We start from the raw sequence: 19,696 nt of genomic DNA, 5'->3' as shown, positions 1-19,696 counted from the left end.
CATGACGTCCATGATTTCCAAAAACAAATTGAAATGTGGACTCATCAGACCACAGCACACTTTTCCACTTTGCGTCTGTTCATTTCAAATGAGATCGGGCCCAGAGAAGGCAGCAGCGTTTCTGGATGTTGTTGTTATATGGCTTTCACTTTGCATGGTAGAGTTTTAACTTGCACTTGTAGATGGGTGATTCTATGGCAACGGAATTACAACAACAGGAAAATCTGGCCATATTTTAGCTCCCCATTAAAAATGTGTTCCGATTGTAATTCCATTACCATAGAATCGCCCATATGTAGCGACGAACTGTGTTAACTGACAATGGTTTTCTTAAGTGTTCCTGAGCCCGCGCGGTAAGATGCTTTACACAATGTCAGTTTTTAATGCAGTGCTGCCTGAGGGATCAAAGGTCATGGGCATTCAATGTTGGATTTCGGCTTTACCACTTACGTGTAGAAAGTTCTCCAGATGCTCTGAATCTTGATTATATTATGGACTGTAGATAATGAAATCCCTAAATTCCTTGCACTTGAACGTTAAGAAACATTGTTCTTTAACTGTTGGACTATTTTTTTTTCCACACAGTTCACAAATTGGTGATCATCACCCCATCTCTGCTTGTGAACAGCTGAGCCTTTTTGGGGATGCTCCTTTTATACCCGGTCATGACACTCACCTGTTTCCAATTAACCTGTTCACCTGTGGAATATTCCAAACAGGTGTTCTTTGAGCATTCATCAACTTTCCCAGTCTTTTGTTGCCACTGTCCCAGCTTTCTTGAAATGTGTTGCAGGCATCCATTTCAAAATGAGCAAATATTTGCACAAAAACAATAAAGGTTATCAGTTTGAACATTAAATATCTTGCCTTTGTGGTGTATTCAACTGAATAGTGGTTGAAGTGAATTTGCAAATCATTGTATTCTGTTTTTATTTACATTTCACACAATGTCCCAACTTCGCTGGAATTGGGGTCGTACATTCAAAAATCATTTAGACACTAAAAATAACTGACCAAGGTCTGACAAGAAGCCAAACAAAATGTCCAAACTCCTTTCAGGTCGATGAGGTGGATGAGGGAAGTTTAACAAGGTGTGACCAAGAAAGGAAGCCGTTTATAAAGAAACAAAAATAAGTCAGAAATATTTGCATCCAAGTTTATTCCCTACTCCCCCTGTACAAGAAAAAAGACTTTCCACAAAGGCAGCAGTGAACAGTCAGTGATAGTACTTTTTTCAGGGCAGGAAAAAACTATAATCACAGTGCGTCTTCTTTTAAATATTTCTACTGCTGTCATCTTTGGCTGGGTCTCGGCAGACAGTTTCCTGTCCAACCTGATTCCTGGGAAGCAGAAGGTTTAATCCAATAGAGCAGAGTTGTGGGCTTTATATATATATATATATATATATATATTTTTTTTTTTTTTTTTTTTTTACAGTGCCAATGCAGGAATGTTCCGGACTGTAGAATTCTTCATCAACACAAAGAAAACAATAAAAACGGAAATAAAAGAAGCAGTTTGTGTTCACAACACAAACAAATATTACTGTGTGGGGAGATAGCGACAGTGTGTCCAATTTCATAAAATTGTATAGACAAAAAATAAATCTACAAAAATGGCGCTAGGTAAATATTACACAACAGTAAACATGTTTTTCTCTTTTCTTTTTTTTTTTTTAAGACTCTTTACTGTCAGACCTCTACACAAAACCAAAGTTCTTGGTCTTAATGGCTAGTAGGAGTTTTTGTTTGAGGATCTGTTTTGAGGAGTACAGTGGCACATAGAGCCTCGAGATGCAGGTGTTGGCCGTGGGCAGGTGCTGGTCGTCCGGTGGCCGGATGGTGATGGATGGCATCGGCTGAAAGCCTTCCTCACTGGCCGGCAGAGACGGGCTGGAGGTCCAGAAGTACACCTGAGAATGAGGAGCACACACACCATAAATTGGCTTCACTGGAAGGCGTGTTTCTACATTATTTTAAAAGGAGCTAATGGATTTAAGGAAGGATTTTCAGTACACTTACATCCATGTAATTATTTTTAATTAAAATTTTCTTTTTTAAACAAAGCTTTCGGTTAAACGACTATCAGGGCATTGCACATAAAACACATGAAAACAGGTGCATATTATATAACCTAGAATTCAATCAGTGTGATCAATCAAAGGGGTTACACCTGTATAAGATTACTTATGTGCAGTTTGGAGTTGTAGTTCAGCATTTTGTAGTTCTCCAAGTTCACAAGTCTATTTGTATAAAATACAATAAATAGATGGGGTATAGGAACAAAATAATATACTCCCCCAGTGTGCAAAACAATGAACAATAAAAAGACAAAGGAGCGCACACAGAAAAAGACACATGCATGCTGGTGCTGGAACAGACCATCTGCAAAACAATAATAAGTATAAAATACAGTCAGATGTCAGTTTAGATACAATAAGAATATGCACAATGTTTCCATGTGTGAAAAACACTTACTGCAGGCGCAATCCAAAATAGAGACCAAAGTACATAATGAACAGTATGTCAATTAAGGTTGGGTATCGAAAACCGGTTCTTTTCAAGAATCGATAAGAAACGATTCAATCCACTGAAATCAGGAGCCTTTTACTTAACGATTCCCTTATAGGTCCTTCAGTTCACATTTTGCCAGAACCGCCGTTGATTTTTAGAATGTTTATTAGGAAAATGATCATTGTCCATTGTCCTAAAGCAGTTCTGCAATCAATTGCTTCTGCAGCGACTCTGCTTCAAGCTACGAAGCAGCACTGCAACCCGCTGCTTCACTGCTTTTCAGAAGCGGCAGGTCTGCAATTTCATTTCTAAAGTCACTAACTGGGACTCTTGTCTTGTTGAGGGCAAGAAATGACAATCATACTATGTTCCGTTTGCACAGCTCTAAATGCTGCTTGGCTGTCTGCCAAGTAAAGCTAGAAAGATAGACTCCAATCAGAATTAATAACTTCAAAGCAAATCGCTTTTTTTTTTTTTTTAAATCAAATGACACCTCTTTCCAAAGGCTGTAAAATAGACAAACTACAACCAACCAAAACCGTTTTTTTTTTTTTTTCCTCTTCCCAAAGTGAGACCTCCTCCGTTCTTTACATTGATGTTGACATGCAGCTGGCTGCAAGAGCTCAGCTCACAGGCTATGGACTTAAATTTGTTTCAATATGTGAAAGGAGATTCTGACAAAAAACTACAGATTGTTTATTTCTATTTCTGTCCAGAGATTGAGGATAGAGTGACAGTACAGATTTTATTAATTTTTATTTATGTCCACAGATCAAAGATCCAGTGACCAATTTCATATATATTTACTTTAAGACTCATTAAAATACTGCTGACATAGAAAACCTGTAAAGCCTACTTTTAGTACACAGAAAATTCACAGGAGGTACTGATAAGGGAATCAATATGGAATTGGATCGATAAGCAGAATCGATAATGGCACTCATAGATAAAATCTTATCAATACACATCCCTCATAGATACAGTAGTGTTCAGAATAATAGTAGTGCTATGTGACTAAAAAGATTAATCCAGGTTTTGAGTATATTTCTTATTGTTACATGGGAAACAAGGTACCAGTAGATTCAGTAGATTCTCACAAATCCAACAAGACCAAGCATTCATGATATGCACACTCTTAAGGCTATGAAATTGGGTTATTAGTAAAAAAAAAAGTAGAAAAAGGGGTGTTCCTCTGCTGCTGACGCTACAAACTCAAAACTATTATGTTCAAACTGCTTTTTTAGCAATCCTGTGAATCATTAAACTAGTATTTAGTTGTATAACCAGTTTTTCATGATTTCTTTTTGTTGGTTTGGAACAAAGATTTTGCTCGTTTACTAGTGTGCTTGGGGTCATTGTCTTGTTGAAACACCCATTTCAAGGGCATGTCCTCTTCAGCATAAGGAAACATGACCTCTTCAAGTATTTTGACATATCCAAACTGATCCATGATACCTGGTATGCGATACTCGTATACAACCCCTGGCAAAAATTATGGAATCACCGGCCTCGGAGGATGTTCATTCAGTTGTTTAATTTTGTAGAAAAAAAGCAGATCACAGACATGACACAAAACTAAAGTCATTTCAAATGGCAACTTTCTGGCTTTAAGAAACACTATAAGAAATCAGGAAAAAAAAATTGTGGCAGTCAGTAACGATTACTTTTTTAGACCAAGCAGAGGGAAAAAAAATATGGACTCAATTCTGAGGAAAAAAATTATGGAATCATGAAAAACAAAAGAACGCTCCAACACATCACTAGTATTTTGTTGCACCACCTCTGGCTTTTATAACAGCTTGCAGTCTCTGAGGCATGGACTTAATGAGTGACAAACAGTACTCTTCATCAATCTGGCTCCAACTTTCTCTGATTGCTGTTGCCAGATCAGCTTTGCAGGTTGGAGCCTTGTCATGGACCATTTTCTTCAACACCCACCAAAGATTTTCAATTGGATTAAGATCCGGACTATTTGCAGGCCATGACATTGACTCTATGTGTCTTTTTGCAAGGAATGTTTTCAGTTTTTGCTCTATGGCAAGATGCATTATCATCTTGAAAAATGATTTCATCATCCCCAAACATCCTTTCAATTGATGGGATAAGAAAAGTGTCCAAAATATCAACGTAAACTTGTGCATTTATTGATGATGTAATGACAGCCATCTCCCCAGTGCCTTTACCTGACATGCAGCCCCATATCATCAATGACTGTGGAAATTTACATGTTCTCTTCAGGCAGTCATCTTTATAAATCTCACTGGAACGGCACCAAACAAAAGTTCCAGCATCATCACCTTGCCCAATGCAGATTCGAGATTCATCACTGAATATGACTTTCATCCAGTCATCTACAGTCAACGATTGCTTTTCCTTAGCCCATTGTAACCTTGTTTTTTTCTGTTTGGGTGTTAATGATGGCTTTCGTTTAGCTTTTCTGTATGTAAATCCCATTTCCTTTAGGCGGTTTCTTACAGTTCGGTCACAGACGTTGACTCCAGTTTCGTCCCATTCGTTCCTCATTTCTTTTGTTGTGCATTTTCAATTTTTGAGACATACTGGTTTAAGTTTTCTGTCTTGACGCTTTGATGTCTTCCTTGGTCTACCAGTATGTTTGCCTTTAACAACCTTCCCATGTTGTTTGTATTTGGTCCAAAGTTTAGACACAGCTGACTGTGAACAACCAACATCTTTTGCAACATTGCATGATGATTTACCCTCTTTTAAGAGTTTGATAATCCTCTCCTTTGTTTCAATTGACATCTCTTGTGTTGGAGCCATGATTCATGTCAGTCCACTTGGTGCAACAGCTCTCCAAGGTATGATCACTCCTTTTTACATGCAGACTAACGAGCAGATCTGATCTGATGCAGGTGTTAGTTTTGGGGATGAAAATTTACAGGGTGATTCCATAATTTATTCGTCAGAATTGAGTGAGTCCATATTTTTTTCCCTCTGCTTGGTCTAAAAAAAGTAACCGTTACTGACTGCCACAATTTGTTTTCTTGATTTCTTATAGTGTTTCTTAAAGCCAGAAAGTTGCCATTTGAAATAACTTTAGTTTTGTGTCATGTCTGTGATCTGCTATTTTTCTACAAAATTAAACAACTGAATGAACATCCTCCGAGTGATTCCATAATTATTGCCAGGAGTTGTAGGCCCAACACCATAGTAGGAGAAACATGCCCATATGCTTGCACCACCATGCTTCACTGTGAACTGTGGCTTGAATTCAGAGTTTGGGGATCCTCTCACAAACTGTCTGCGGCCCTTGGACCCAAAAAGAACAATTTTACTCTCATCAGTCCACAAAATATTCCTCCATTTCTCATTAGGCCAGTTGTGTTCTTTGGCAAATTGAAATCTCTTCTGCACATCTTTTATTTAACAGAGGGACTTTGCGGGGGATTCTTGCAAATAAATTAGCTTCACACAGGTGTCTTCTAACTGTCACAGTACTTACAGGTAACTCCAGACTGTCTTTGATCATCCTGGAGCTGATCAATAGGTGAGCCTTTGCCATTCTGGTTATTCTTCTATCCATTTTGATGGTTGTTTTCTGTTTTCTTCCACGCGTCTCTGTTTTTTTTGTCCATTTTAAAGCATTGGAGATCATTGTAGATGAACAGCCTATAAATGTTGGCACCTGCATATAAGTTTTCACCTCTCCAATCAACTTTTTAATCAAACTACGCTGTTCTTCTGAACAATGTCTTGAATGTCCCATTTTCCTCAGGCTTTCAAAGAGAAAAGCATGTTCAACAGGTGCTGGCTTCATCCTTAAATAGGGGACACCTGATTCACACCTGTTTGTTCTACAAAACTGACAAACTCACTGACTGAATGCCACACTACTATTATTGTGAACACCCTTCTACTTTTTTTAATGAATAGCCCAATTTCATAGCCTTAAGAGTGTGCATATCATGAATGCTTGGTCTTGTTGGATTTGTGAGAATCTACTGAATCTACTGGTACCTTGTTTCCCATGTAACAATAAGAAATATACTCACAACCCGGATTAATCTTTTAAGTCACATAGCACTACTACTATTCTGAACACTACTGTAAGTAAAAATATTTCAACTATTCCACAAAAACAAACAAATGTGTTTTAGAAAAGGGTTCTCTCAAACCCGAAGCTTAGAGAGATTATGTGGAGGAATGCATCTACCACAATAAAAGTAAAAGTCTCCGTTTTTTGGTCAACATCTTCGTTTCATTATGCAAACAAATTACAGACAAGTTGCAATTTACTGTTTGTAATCACGTTTAGTATTTTGATATTTTTCTCCTCTTCCTTGCTTATTTTGAGGACAGATTGGTGGCCTCCTTTCACACTCAAATACAAACCAAAGAAAAATACGTGTTCTGGCCTTCTCACAATAAAAATCCTAAACATATGCTGCTGCTGACAAGTAGGAACCGAGATGAACTCAGAGCATTTTGAGGAGACACATCTCAGTCCAACAGGTTACATTATGATACGGCCAGTTTGGTGCAGGGCTGTGAAATGAAAATTGTGAAATCCGAGGAAAATTCACAGGGGGTCTGGGGTCTGGGCCCCCCTAGGAGCCGGGGTCTAGGGCCTTGTGGGGCTCCAGAAACCAAATAAAATTTTCATTTACTGATACATTTTCAACATCTCCTGGAAGAACAAATCTCAAAATTAGTGCATATTTAAATGATCCTAGATTCAACCTTTCATCTGAACCATCAATGATCATGTTGAAGTAACAGAATATGACATGGAAGTAGGACCTGGAATGATTTTCCTTTTAATTGTAAACCAAATTATGCATTAACTCAGAACAATTAAACTACATGAAATTCATGAAGACTGAAAAGACTGTTAAACCATGTCAAAAAACACAGCTAAAGATTGCAGAATATTTTAAAAATCAGGGTAAATTATCGATAACATACCTTACAGTAAAAAGCCACACATTCTTGTGTAAATTCCTGTAAATATAATAATAGTTTTGGGGATATTTAAGAGTGACAAACAGACTTACCAAATCTTGCCTCTCTGTCATGCTCATCTTCTCAACTATGGACCAAAACCAGCGTTTAAACTGCAGCAGTTTGTCCGCATTCTCACCTGTTGGATCGAGTACAAAACCTTTGCTCACTATTATATCAACACAGTTTTTAATTTAAAGAGGAGCGGGAAAGAGCACAGACTGCTGCAAATACAGCAGATCCCGCCGGCAGTTTACCCGATTCATCGTTGAAGGAGGTGAAGCTAATGAGCATCTGAACATTGACTTCACCACAGCCGTTAACCAGCAGCCTGAAGTCCTCAGCCGTCAGGTCCTCTAGCGAGTTCTTAGGAAGCACATCCAGCAAACCTTTCCTCATTGCCTGAGACACAAACACAAGCCAGAACTGTTTGTTTGTGTCCGTGCTGCTGGTCGGTCCTGTTTACAGTTCTGTTTAGTTAAGACAGCTATGTGATGGAGGATGAGGGACAGTTAATGTTGCTGTGTCCAAAAGTAACATTATCAACGTTACCAAAAATTATAAATGAAAAACCATCAGCCCCATGAGTTCACCCTCAAATCAACTCATATTTGACTATTCTCCCAACCACAATTAAGGGGAAGGTGGGGGAATCGACCCAGAATGCATTGCTTTGCCAACATCTGGATTTTTTTTCCCCTAGTCAGAGGAATTTCCAAGTTCCATTGTTTTACAATGCTTGATGTCCACATTTTATTTTTACATGCATCTATGAGAAAGCCGCACAGGTTTATCCAATCTTCAAAGTGTGACGGTGAAGACTTGGAGAGGAAGCAACGTCGTGTTAGGAGTCTCAACAGGACAGCTGTGGTGCTGACACGGGACTTTAAAGCAGTTAGCACTGCTAGCTGTTAGCGATGTCTACATTTACCGGCTGGAGGAATGAAAGAATCAAATAATCAGATACTGAATGATCATCATGCGGAACTCTGAAATATGTAAGGTTACAACGTCGTGTGGAGCAGAAAGTGCCATTGGACAGCTCAACGATATTCTCTGTGATTACTGTGTGCCGCTTAAAATCAGTGGGACATGGTTGCATTGTAATGTATGTATTTATTATTTGTTACTCAGTTTGTCCAATCTGGTTTACACTCCAACAACGAAGGTGAAGGAGGTTATGTTTTCACCCATGTTTGTTTGTCTATCTCAACAGTCTGTAGCCCACGATTTTTTAATATATCGTTATGAATTTTTTTTTTTTACTGGAGATTCCTATCCTGATAGGCAAGAACTGATTCAATTTTCAAGGTCATAAGTCAAAGTCAGGAAAAACCTTGGAAAATAGGAAAAATTCCTAACACTGAACAAATTTTCAAAAATTGACAATTCTGTAAAAAAAAGGTTGAATTCTGTCATATCTGACAGTCTTATGTAGGACAGTACCCATTTATGGACTGAGAAAGATTGATCTGGATATGATTCGGATTACAGATTTTGTGACAATTTAAATTTATCATTGAAAACCCCCATTCAATTTATATTTTACATTATCCATCTATCCATCCATCCTTCTTATTTGTCTTTCGGCTGTTCCCGTTAGGGGTCGCCACAGCAGATCAATTCTTTCCATCTCACCCTGTCCTCTGCATCTTCCTTTGTCACACCAACCACCTGCATGTCCTCCCTCAGCACATCCATGAACCTCCTCTTTGACCTCCCTCCTTTCCTGCCTGGTGGCTCCATCCTCAGCATACTTCTCCCTATATAACCTGGGTCCCTCCTATGCACATGTCCAAACCGTCTCAATCATAGTACAGAAACAGCATTAGTGAAGGTTACAAATGATCTTCTTATGGCCTCGGACAGTGGACTCATCTCTGTGCTTGTTCTGTTAGACCTCAGTGCTGCTTTTGATACTGTTGACCATAAAATTTTATTACAGAGATTAGAGCATGCCATAGGTATTAAAGGCACTGCGCTGCGGTGGTTTGAATCATATTTGTCTAATAGATTACAATTTGTTCATGTAAATGGGGAATCTTCTTCACAGACTAAAGTTAATTATGGAGTTCCACAAGGTTCTGTGCTAGGACCAAATTTATTCACTTTATACATGCTTCCCTTAGGCAGTATTATTAGACGGTATTGCTTAAATTTTCATTGTTACGCAGATGATACCCAGCTTTATCTATCCATGAAGCCAGAGGACACACACCAATTAGCTAAACTGCAGGATTGTCTTACAGACATAAAGACATGGATGACCTCTAATTTCCTGCTTTTAAACTCAGATAAAACTGAAGTTATTGTACTTGGCCCCACAAATCTTAGAAACATGGTGTCTAATCAGATCCTTACTCTGGATGGCATTACCCTGACCTCTAGTAATACTGTGAGAAATCTTGGAGTCATTTTTGATCAGGATATGTCATTCAAAGCGCATATTAAACAAATATGTAGGACTGCTTTTTTTGCATTTACGCAATATCTCTAAAATCAGAAAGGTCTTGCTTGTCTCAGAGTGATGCTGAAAAACTAATTCATGCATTTATTTCCTCTAGGCTGGACTATTGTAATTCATTATTATCAGGTTGTCCTAAAAGTTCCCTAAAAAGCCTTCAGTTAATTCAAAATGCTGCAGCTAGAGTACTGACGGGGACTAGAAGGAGAGAGCATATCTCACCCATATTGGCCTCTCTTCATTGGCTTCCTGTTAATTCTAGAATAGAATTTAAAATTCTTCTTCTTACTTATAAGGTTTTGAATAATCAGGTCCCATCTTATCTTAGGGACCTCGTAGTACCATATCACCCCAATAGAGCGCTTCGCTCTCAGACTGCAGGCTTACTTGTAGTTCCTAGGGTTTGTAAGAGTAGAATGGGAGGCAGAGCCTTCAGCTTTCAGGCTCCTCTCCTGTGGAACCAGCTCCCAATTCAGATCAGGGAGACAGACACCCTCTCTACTTTTAAGATTAGGCTTAAAACTTTCCTTTTTGCTAAAGCTTATAGTTAGGGCTGGATCAGGTGACCCTGAACCATCCCTTAGTTATGCTGCTATAGACGTAGACTGCTGGGGGGTTCCCATGATGCACTGTTTCTTTCTCTTTTTGCTCTGTATGCACCACTCTGCATTTAATCATTAGTGATCGATCTCTGCTCCCCTCCACAGCATGTCTTTTTCCTGGTTCTCTCCCTCAGCCCCAACCAGTCCCAGCAGAAGACTGCCCCTCCCTGAGCCTGGTTCTGCTGGAGGTTTCTTCCTGTTAAAAGGGAGTTTTTCCTTCCCACTGTAGCCAAGTGCTTGCTCACAGGGGGTCGTTTTGACCGTTGGGGTTTTACATAATTATTGTATGGCCTTGCCTTACAATATAAAGCGCCTTGGGGCAACTGTTTGATGTGATTTGGCGCTATATAAAAAAATTGATTGATTGATTGATTGAATCGCGCCTCTCTGACTTTGTCTCCAAACCGTCCCACCTGAGCTGTCCCTCTGATATGTTCATTCCTAATCTTGTCCATTCTTGTCACTCCCAAAGAGAATCTCAACATCTTCACCTCTGCCACCTCCAGCTCTGCCTCCTGTCTTTTTGTTAGTGCCACCGTCTCTAAGCCGTACAACATAGCTGGTCTCACTACTGTCTTGTAAACTTTCCCCTTCATTCTTGCTGATATTCTTCGGTCACAAATCACTCCTGCCACCTTTCTCCACCCACTCCACCCTGCCTGTACTCTCTTCTTCACCTCTCTACCACACTCTCCATTACTTTGGATAACTGACCCCCAAGTATTTAAACTCATCTACTTTCACCACTTCTACTCCTTGTAACTGCACTATTCCACTGGGCTCCCTCCCATTCACACACATGCACTCAGTCTTGCTTCTACTGACTTTCATTCCCCTTCTCTCCACTCCTCAGGCATTCTCTCACTTTCCAAGATTTTATTAAACAATCTGGTTAGAAACTCAACTGCCACCTCTCAGACATTTCCATGCCTCCACTGGAATGTCATCTGGACCAACTGCCTTTCCACTCTTCATCCTCTTCATAGCACCCCTCACTTCTTCCTTACTAATCTCTCGTACTTCCTGATTTAATCTCACCACATCATCCAGCCTTTTCTCTCGCTCATTTTCTTTATTCATCAGCTCTTCAAAATATTCCCTCCACCTTCTCAGCACACACTCCTCACTTGTTGTTGGGTATTTTCTCCTCCAAACATTTTTAAACCTTTAACAAGACAAACAGAGTCAAGAAACACCAGTGAGACAGAAAGTCAAATATTACGCGCGGAGTGCGGCCAGGCTGTACACCAAGGCTACACTAAAGTCTGGCCTGCTTTTCCGCTCTTTTTATTAAGAGACGCCCTCATCACATAAACAAGAAACTTGTCCTAAGGGTGGGGGTAATGACGCAAGACAAGTTTCTTCCCCATAACATAAACGCATACGTCAAGTGCAGCTGTAAGGAAGAACCACTTCAGGTCAGCACATCTCGTTCGTCTGTTGCAGTTATCAGCTGTTTTGCATCTGCCTGGAACACTAAGCATCACAATCAGTCAAAATTCAACCTTCAGTTCTTTTACTCCCAGTCGTTAGCGGCTACGAAAACAAAGTTATGTTATAACAATAAGTACATCCAGTCCTTCATTCCCAGTTCAGATTGACCCCAGAGTGCTAAAACAAAATTGAATTCTCAGGATTGCATTAAGACAGGTGCAAAACAGCACATCTCCGTTCTCATGAGAAAGAAGACAAAGCTAAAACAAGGTGAATAACACGTACGTTCTCAGGGTGAAGTGCAAAACAGCACAACACCGTTCTCATGAGAAAGAAGACAAAGCTACAAATGTTTAACAGTGATAACATATATATATATATATATATATAAAATCCTTAACACTTGTCAGCACATTACCATGTGCATCTTTTACCACCCTAACCTGCTGCACATCCTTTCCAGCTCTGTCCCTTTGTCTGGCCAATCGGTACAAGTCCTTATCTCCTTCCTTACTATTCAACTTCTTGTACAGCTCGCAATATGCCTTTTCCTTCGCTTTTGCCACTTCTCTTTTCGCCTTACACCGCATCTCCTTGTACTCCTGTCTATTTTCTTCATCTCTCTGACTATCCCAAAACTTTTTTGCCAACCTCTTTCTCCTTATGCTTTCCTGGACCTCTTCATTTCACACCAAGTCTCCTTGTCTTCCTTCCACTGTCCAGATGTCATACCCAGTACTGCCCTAGCTGTCTCCCTCACCACATCTGCAGTACTTTTCCAGTTGTCCAAAATTGCTTCCCCTCCAACCAGTGCTTCTCTCACCTGCTTGCTAAATTTCACACAAGAGTCTTCCTCCTTCAGCTTCCACCATCTGATCCTTTGTTGAGCTCAATCAATCAATTCAATCAATTTTATTTATATAGCACCAAATCACAACAAACAGTAGCCCCAAGGCGCTTTATATTGTAAGGCAAGGCCATACAATAATTACGTAAAAACCCCAATGGTCAAAACGACCCCCTGTGAGCAAGCACTTGGTGACAGTGGGAAGGAAAAACTCCCTTTTAACAAGAAGAAACCTCCAGCAGAACCAGGCTCAGGGAGGGGCAGTCTTCTGCTGGGACTGGTTGGGGCTGAGGGAGAGAACCAGGAAAAAGACATGCTGTGGAGGGGAGCAGAGATCAATCACTAATGATTAAATGCAGAGTGGTGCATACAGAGCAAAAAGAGAAAGAAACACTCAGTGCATCGTGGGAACCCCCCAGCAGTCTAAGTCTATAGCAGCATAACTAAGGGATGGTTCAGGGTCACCTGATCCAGCCCTAACTATAAGCTTTAGCAAAAAGGAAAGTTTTAAGCCTAATCTTAAAAGTAGAGAGGGTGTCTGTCTGCCTGATCTGAATTGGGAGCTGGTTCCACAGGAGAGGAGCCTGAAAGCTGAAGGCTCTGCCTCCCATTCTACTCTTACAAACCCTAGGGACTACAAGTAAGCCTGCAGTCTGAGAGCAAAGCGCTCTATTGGGGTGATATGGTACTATGAGGTCCCTAAGATAAGATGGGACCTGATTATTCAAAACCTTATAAGTAAGAAGAAGAATTTTAAATTCTATTCTAGAATTAACAGGAAGCTAATGAAGAGAGGCTCGCTTCTTCTTCTTTACCTCTAAATCATCCTACAAACAACCATCCTATGCTGTCTAACGACACTCTCTCCTGCCACCACCTTACAGTCTCTGATTTCCTTTAGCTTGCATCTCCTATAAAGAACGTAGTCCACCTGTGTTCACCTTCCTCCACTCTTATATGTTACCCTGTGCTCCTCCCTTTTCTTAAAGTAGGTATTCACCACAGCCATTTCCATCCTTTTTGTAAAATCAACTACCATCTGTCCTTCCCCATTCCTATCCTTGATACCATATCTACCCATTACTTCCTCATCACCTCTGTCCCCTTCACCAACATGGCCATTGAAGTCCGCTCCCATCACCTCTCTTTCATGCTTGGGCACACTCTCCACCACCTCATCTAACACACTCCAGAAATCTTTCTCCATCTCACAACCTACCTGTGGGGCATATGCACTGATGATATTCATCATCACCCCTTCAATTTCCAACTTCACACTCATCACATTGTCAGACACTCGCTTAACCACCAACACACTTTTAACATACTCTTCCTTTAAAATGACCCCAACACCATTTCTCTTCCTGTCCTCACCGTGGTACAACAACTTGTACCCACCGCCGATGCTCCTGCTCTTACTTCCCTTCCACTTGGTCTCTTGCACACACAATATGTCTACCTTTCTCCTCTCCATATCAGCCAGCTCTCTCCCTTTACCAGTCATACTACCAACATTCAAAGTCCCTACTCTCATTTCCACCCTTCTAGTTTTCTTCTTCTCCCGCTGTTGTGGAAACATTCTTCTCCTCTTCTTCATCATCTTCGCCCAGCAGTAGCCCAATTTTCACCGGCACCCTGTTGGGCAACAGCACCGGTGGCGGACGTTGTTAACCCGGGCTGCGACCGATCCGGTATGGAAATTCGATTCTTAGTCTGCATAGTTGGGTTGGCTTGTTTTACGCCGGATGCCCTTCCTGACGCAACCCTCCTCATTTGTCCGGGCTTGGGACCGCCACTCAGAATGTACTTCATCCATCCATTTTCTTCTGCCAAGCAAAGCCGCCCAGACCTCCCGATCCACACACACCTCCCCCAGCTCCTCCGGGGGAACCCCGAGATGTTCCCAAGCCAGCCGAGAGACGTAGTCCCTTCAGCAGGTGCCTGGAACACCTCTCCAGCAAGGCGTCCAGGGGGCATCCGGAAAAGATGCCCGAGCCACCTCAGCTGGCTCCTTTCAATGTGGAGGAGCAGCGGCTCGACTGCGAGCTCCTCACGAGTGGCCCAACTCCTGACCATATCTCTAAGGGAGCGCCCAGCCACCCAGTGGAGGAAACTCACCTCAGCTGCTTGTACTCGCGATCTCGTTCTTTCGGTCATGAGCCAAATCTCATGACCATAGGTGAGGGTTGGAACGTAGATCGATCGGTAAATCGAGAGCTTTGCCCCCCTGCTCAGCTCTCTCTTCACCACGGCGGTCCGATACAGCGACCGCATCACTGCAGACACTGCACCAATCCATCTGTCGATCTCACACTCCACCCGTCCCTCGCTTGTGAACAAGACCCCGAGATACTTAAACTCCTCTACTTGAGGCAAGGACACTCCACCAACCTGAAGAGGGCAAGGCACCTTTTTCCGGTCAAGAACAATGGCCTCGGATTTGGAGGTACTGATTTTCATCCCGGACGCTTCATACTCAGCTGCAAACCGCCCCAGTGCACGCTGAAGGCCCTGATTTGATGAAGCAAACAGAACCACATCATCCACAAATAGCAGAGATGAGATTCTGTGGTTCCCAAACCAGACCCCCTCTACACCCTGGCCGCGCCTAGAAATTCTGTCCATAAAGATAATGAACAGAACTGGTAACAAAGGGCAGCCCTGGCGGAGGCCAACGTGCACTGGAAACATTGTTCAGATTTGATAAGCACATCAACTCTGTCATCAGGGCCAGCTTTTTTCAGCTGAGGACTCTTTCCAAGATTAAATCTTATTTTACTCAAGTTGATTTTGAAAGAGCCATCCATGCATTTTTAACATCACGTCTGGATTATTGTAATGCTCTCTATGTTTGGCTGGACCAGCGCTCCCTACAGCGCCTGCAGAGTGTACAGAATGCTGCAGCCCGCCTTTTGACTAAAACAAAGAAGCATGAGCACATCACCCCTGTGCTCTGCACCTTACACTGGCTCCCTGTCGGCTTTTGTGTTAAATATAAAGTTTTGCTGATTGTTTTTAAGTGTCTGCACTGTATAGGCCCGATGTATCTGAGTGAGCTCTTGCAGCCGTACACTCCACGAAGGGCTCTGAGGTCAGCTGACCAGCTTCTCCTGGCTGTTCCTAAAGCCAGGCTTAAGTCCAGAGGTGATAGAGCCTTTTCTGTCGCAGCGCCATGACTCTGGAACGATCTTCCGCTGACTGTCAGGTCCTCAGAGTCTGTGGGACAGTTTAAGTCCAGACTTAAAACTCATCTCTTCTCCCTGGCTTTCAACACTGGCTAAGTGGTGTATGCTTTGCTCTGCTATTTTGCTCTGTATTTTAGATTATTTATTTTTTCCTTTAATATGTTACACTTTTGTATTGCTATTATTGTGAAACACTTTGGTCAGCTGCAGCTGTGTTTTAAATGTGCTATATAAATAAATTTGAACTGAACTGAAACAGGTTTGACTTACTACCGGCAATGCGAACCAAGCTCCTGCTGCGGTCGTACAGGGACCGGATAGCCCTTATCAAAGGACCCCGGACCCCGTACTCCCGGAGCACCCCCCACAGGGTGACCCGAGGGACACGGTCGAACGCGTTCTCCAGATCCACAAAGCACATGTGGACTGGTTGGGCAAACTCCCATGAACCCTCGAGCACCCAATGGAGTGTGTAGAGCTGGTCCAGTGTGCCGCGACCAGGACGAAAACCACACTGCTCCTCCTGAATCCGAGGTTCGACTATCGGTTGAATTCTCCTCTCCAGTACTCTGGAATAGACCTTACCGGGGAGGCTGAGGAGTGTTTTCCCCTGTAGTTGGAACACACCCTCCGGTCCTCCTTCTTAAACAGAGGGACCACCACCCTGGTCTGCCAATCCAGAGGCACTGTCCCCGATCGCCACGCGATGCTGCAGAGGCGTGTCAGCCAAGACAGTCCCACAACATCCAGAGACTTAAGGTACTCAGGATGGATTTCATCCACCCCAGGAGCCTTGCCACCGAGGAGCTTTCTAACCACCTCGGTGACTTCGGCCTGGGTAATGGAGGAGTCCGCCTCTGAGTCCCCAGTCTCTGCTTCCTCTTCAGAAGACGTGACGCTGGGATTGAGGAGATCCTCGAAGTATTCCTTCCACCGCCGGACAACATCCCCAGTCAGGGTCAACAGCTCCCCACCCGCACCGTAAACAGTGCTGGAGAGCTGTTTCCGCCTCCTGAGGCGTCGGACGGTTGCCAGAATCTCTTCAAGGCCGACCGATAGTCCTCCTCCATGGCCTCCCCGAACTCCTCCCAGACCCGGGTTTTTGCCTCTGTGACCACACAGGCTGCGGCACGCTTGGCCTGCCGGTACCTGTCAGCTGCCTCCGGGGTCCCACCTACCAACAAAGATAAGTAGGACTCCTTCTTCAGCTTGACGCCATCCCTTACTTCCGGCGTCCACCACCAGGTTCGGGGACTGCCGCCGTGACAAGCATCAGAGACCTTGCGACCACAGCTATTAGTGGCCGCATCAACATTGGAGGTGGAGAACATGGTCCACTCGGACTCATGTCTCCAACCTCCCCCAGGATCTGGGAGAAGCTCTCCTGGAGGTGGGAGTTGAAGACCTCGCTGACAGAGGGTTCCGCCAGTCGCTCCAAGCAGACCCTCACGATACGTTTGGGCCTGCCAGGTCTGACCAGCTTCCTCCCCTCCCAGCGGATCCAACTCACCACCAGGTGGTGAATGGTCGACAGCTCTGCCCCTCTCTTCACTTGAGTGTCCGAGACACGTGGCAGAATGGTCAAATGATACGACTACAAAGTCGATCATCGACCTCCGGCTCAGGGTGTCCTGGTGCCATGTGCACTTATGGACACCACTGTGCTCGAACATGTTGTTCGTGATGGACAAACTGTGACTAGCACAGAAGTCCAACAACTGAACACCACTCGGGTACAGATCAGGGAGGCCGTGCTTCCCGATCATCCCCCTCCAGGTCTCACTGCCGCCGCCCACGTGGGCGTTGAAATCCCCCAGGAGAACAATGGAGTCCCCAGTCGGAGCGCTATCTAGTACCCCTCCCAGGGACTCCAAGAAGGTCGGGTACTCCACACTACCGCTCGGCCCGTAGGCCGAGAAAACGGTGAGAGGCCTGTCCCTGACCAGAAGGCGTAGGGACGCGACCCTCTCGTTCACCGGAGTGAACTCCAACACATGGCGACTGAGCTGGGGAGCAATAAGCAATGCCACCCCAGCTCTCCGCCTCTCCCCGTGGGCAACGCCAGAAAAATGAAGCGTCCAGCCCCTCTCCAGGAGTTGGGTACCAGAGCCCAAGCTGTGCGTGGAGGTGAGCACGACTATCTCTAGTTGGTAACTCAACCTCCCGCACAAGCTCAGGCTCCTTCCCCCCCAGCGAGGTGACATTCCACGTCCCAACATCCAGGGGCTGTGAGCATGGACCGGGCCGCCGGGCCACCTGCCCTCGACCGCCACCCAATCCTCTCTGCACCCGACCCCCATGGCCCCCTCTGCAGGTGGTGAACCCACAGGAGGGCGGGCCCACGTCGCTCTTTCAGGCTGAGCCCGGCCGGGCCCCATGGGCTAAGGCCCGACCACCAGGCAATCGCGCGTCGCATCGGCTGGGATTCAGGAAAATTCAGACTGCTAACGAAGTGTCTAATCTGCAGATAACCATAAAAATGTTTAGAGGGAATGTTAAACTTAGCTTCGAGTCGATCAATTGGTAATAATTTCCCAGCTTCAAACATGTCGCCATCAGTCTTGATACCTTGATTATACCAGTACTGGAATATAGTCTCACCAACTACGAGGTCTGTGAGAAAAGTAACGGACCTTTTTATTTTTTTCAAAAACTATATGGATTTGATTCATATGTTTTTACGTCAGCCAAGCTTGAACCTTCGTGCGCATGCGTGAGTTTTTCCACGCCTGTCGGTTGCGTCATTCGCCTGTGGGCAGGCTTTGAGTGAGCACTGGTCCACCCCTCTCATCGTTTCATTGCGAGGAAATGGCGGAATGATTTGGGCTTTTTTTTTCCATCAGAAGTTTTTCAGAAACACTTAGAGACAGGCAGCTGGAAACCATTCGAAAAATGTATCTGGCTTTCTGTGAAAATTTTACGGGCTTCACAGAGAATAAGGAGTGTTACTACAGCTTTAAGGATGGCCCACAATGGTGCACGGCATGCCTATCTCGGCTTTCAGTGCTTACCAGTCGAGTGAGTATAAGAGAAATTGTGGAGAGCTGGGCATGTCCCAACTTGTCCTCTAACACTCCGAAACGGAGGTGTTCCTTTGTCTCGCTTCATCAGCAAATTGGTCGTGATGCGCGAAGTCTCCGCACGGCTTTCCATGACAAAATCTCTTGTTAAAAGTGAAATCTGCCAGAAAATGGCCGATGTCCAGCTCTTGTGATAACCAGAGAAACTGCAAACGACGGTCCCGGCTCCACACAGCCATCGGTTTAGAAATGATGTGGTGGTTTCTGCCTCTCAATGGCGGCTCGGAACGCAGCGCGCCGTGCGCCATTGTGGGCCGTCCTTAAAGCTGTAGTAACACTCCTTATTCTCTGTGAAGCCCGTAAAATTTTCACCGAAAGCCAGATAAATTTTTCAAATGGTTTCCAGCTGTCTGTCTATAACAGTTTCTGAAAAAATTCTGATGGAAAAAAAGCCCAAATCATTTCGCCATTTCCTCGCAATGAAACAACGACGAGAGGGGTGGAGCAGTGCTCACTCAAAGCCTGCCCACAGGCGACTGATGCAACCGACAGGTGTGAAAAAACTCACACATGCGCACGAAGGTTCAAGCTTGGCTGACGTAAAAACATATGAATCAAATCCATATAGTTTTTGAAAAAAATTAAAAGGTCCGTTACTTTTCTCACAGA

At 43.6% G+C, this 19,696-nt stretch overlaps 1 protein-coding gene across 5 annotated transcripts in view; it reads right to left on the bottom strand.

The window, feature by feature from the left end:
* Positions 1–1,575: 1,575 nt before the first annotated feature.
* The window catches only part of ubr5 (ubiquitin protein ligase E3 component n-recognin 5), a 105,594-nt gene continuing 87,473 nt past the window's right edge, over positions 1,576–19,696 (bottom strand). For all 5 annotated transcript variants that reach the window (XM_034173824.1, XM_034173827.1, XM_034173828.1 and 2 more), the window contains exons 47-49: positions 7,733–7,877; positions 7,529–7,614; positions 1,576–1,912 (exon numbers count right to left, since the gene is read on the bottom strand). In XM_034173824.1, coding sequence (XP_034029715.1) covers positions 1,700–1,912; positions 7,529–7,614; positions 7,733–7,877 — 444 coding nt within the window. In that variant the 3' untranslated portion in view covers positions 1,576–1,699. The remainder of the gene's footprint in view (positions 1,913–7,528; positions 7,615–7,732; positions 7,878–19,696) is intronic.

The sequence above is a fragment of the Thalassophryne amazonica genome, chromosome 7 (genome assembly GCF_902500255.1).
Source record: "Thalassophryne amazonica chromosome 7, fThaAma1.1, whole genome shotgun sequence".
NCBI classification, from domain to species: domain Eukaryota; kingdom Metazoa; phylum Chordata; class Actinopteri; order Batrachoidiformes; family Batrachoididae; genus Thalassophryne; species Thalassophryne amazonica.
Note: the sequence above shows the minus strand (reverse complement) of the source record. Positions and strands in the feature narration are given on the sequence as shown.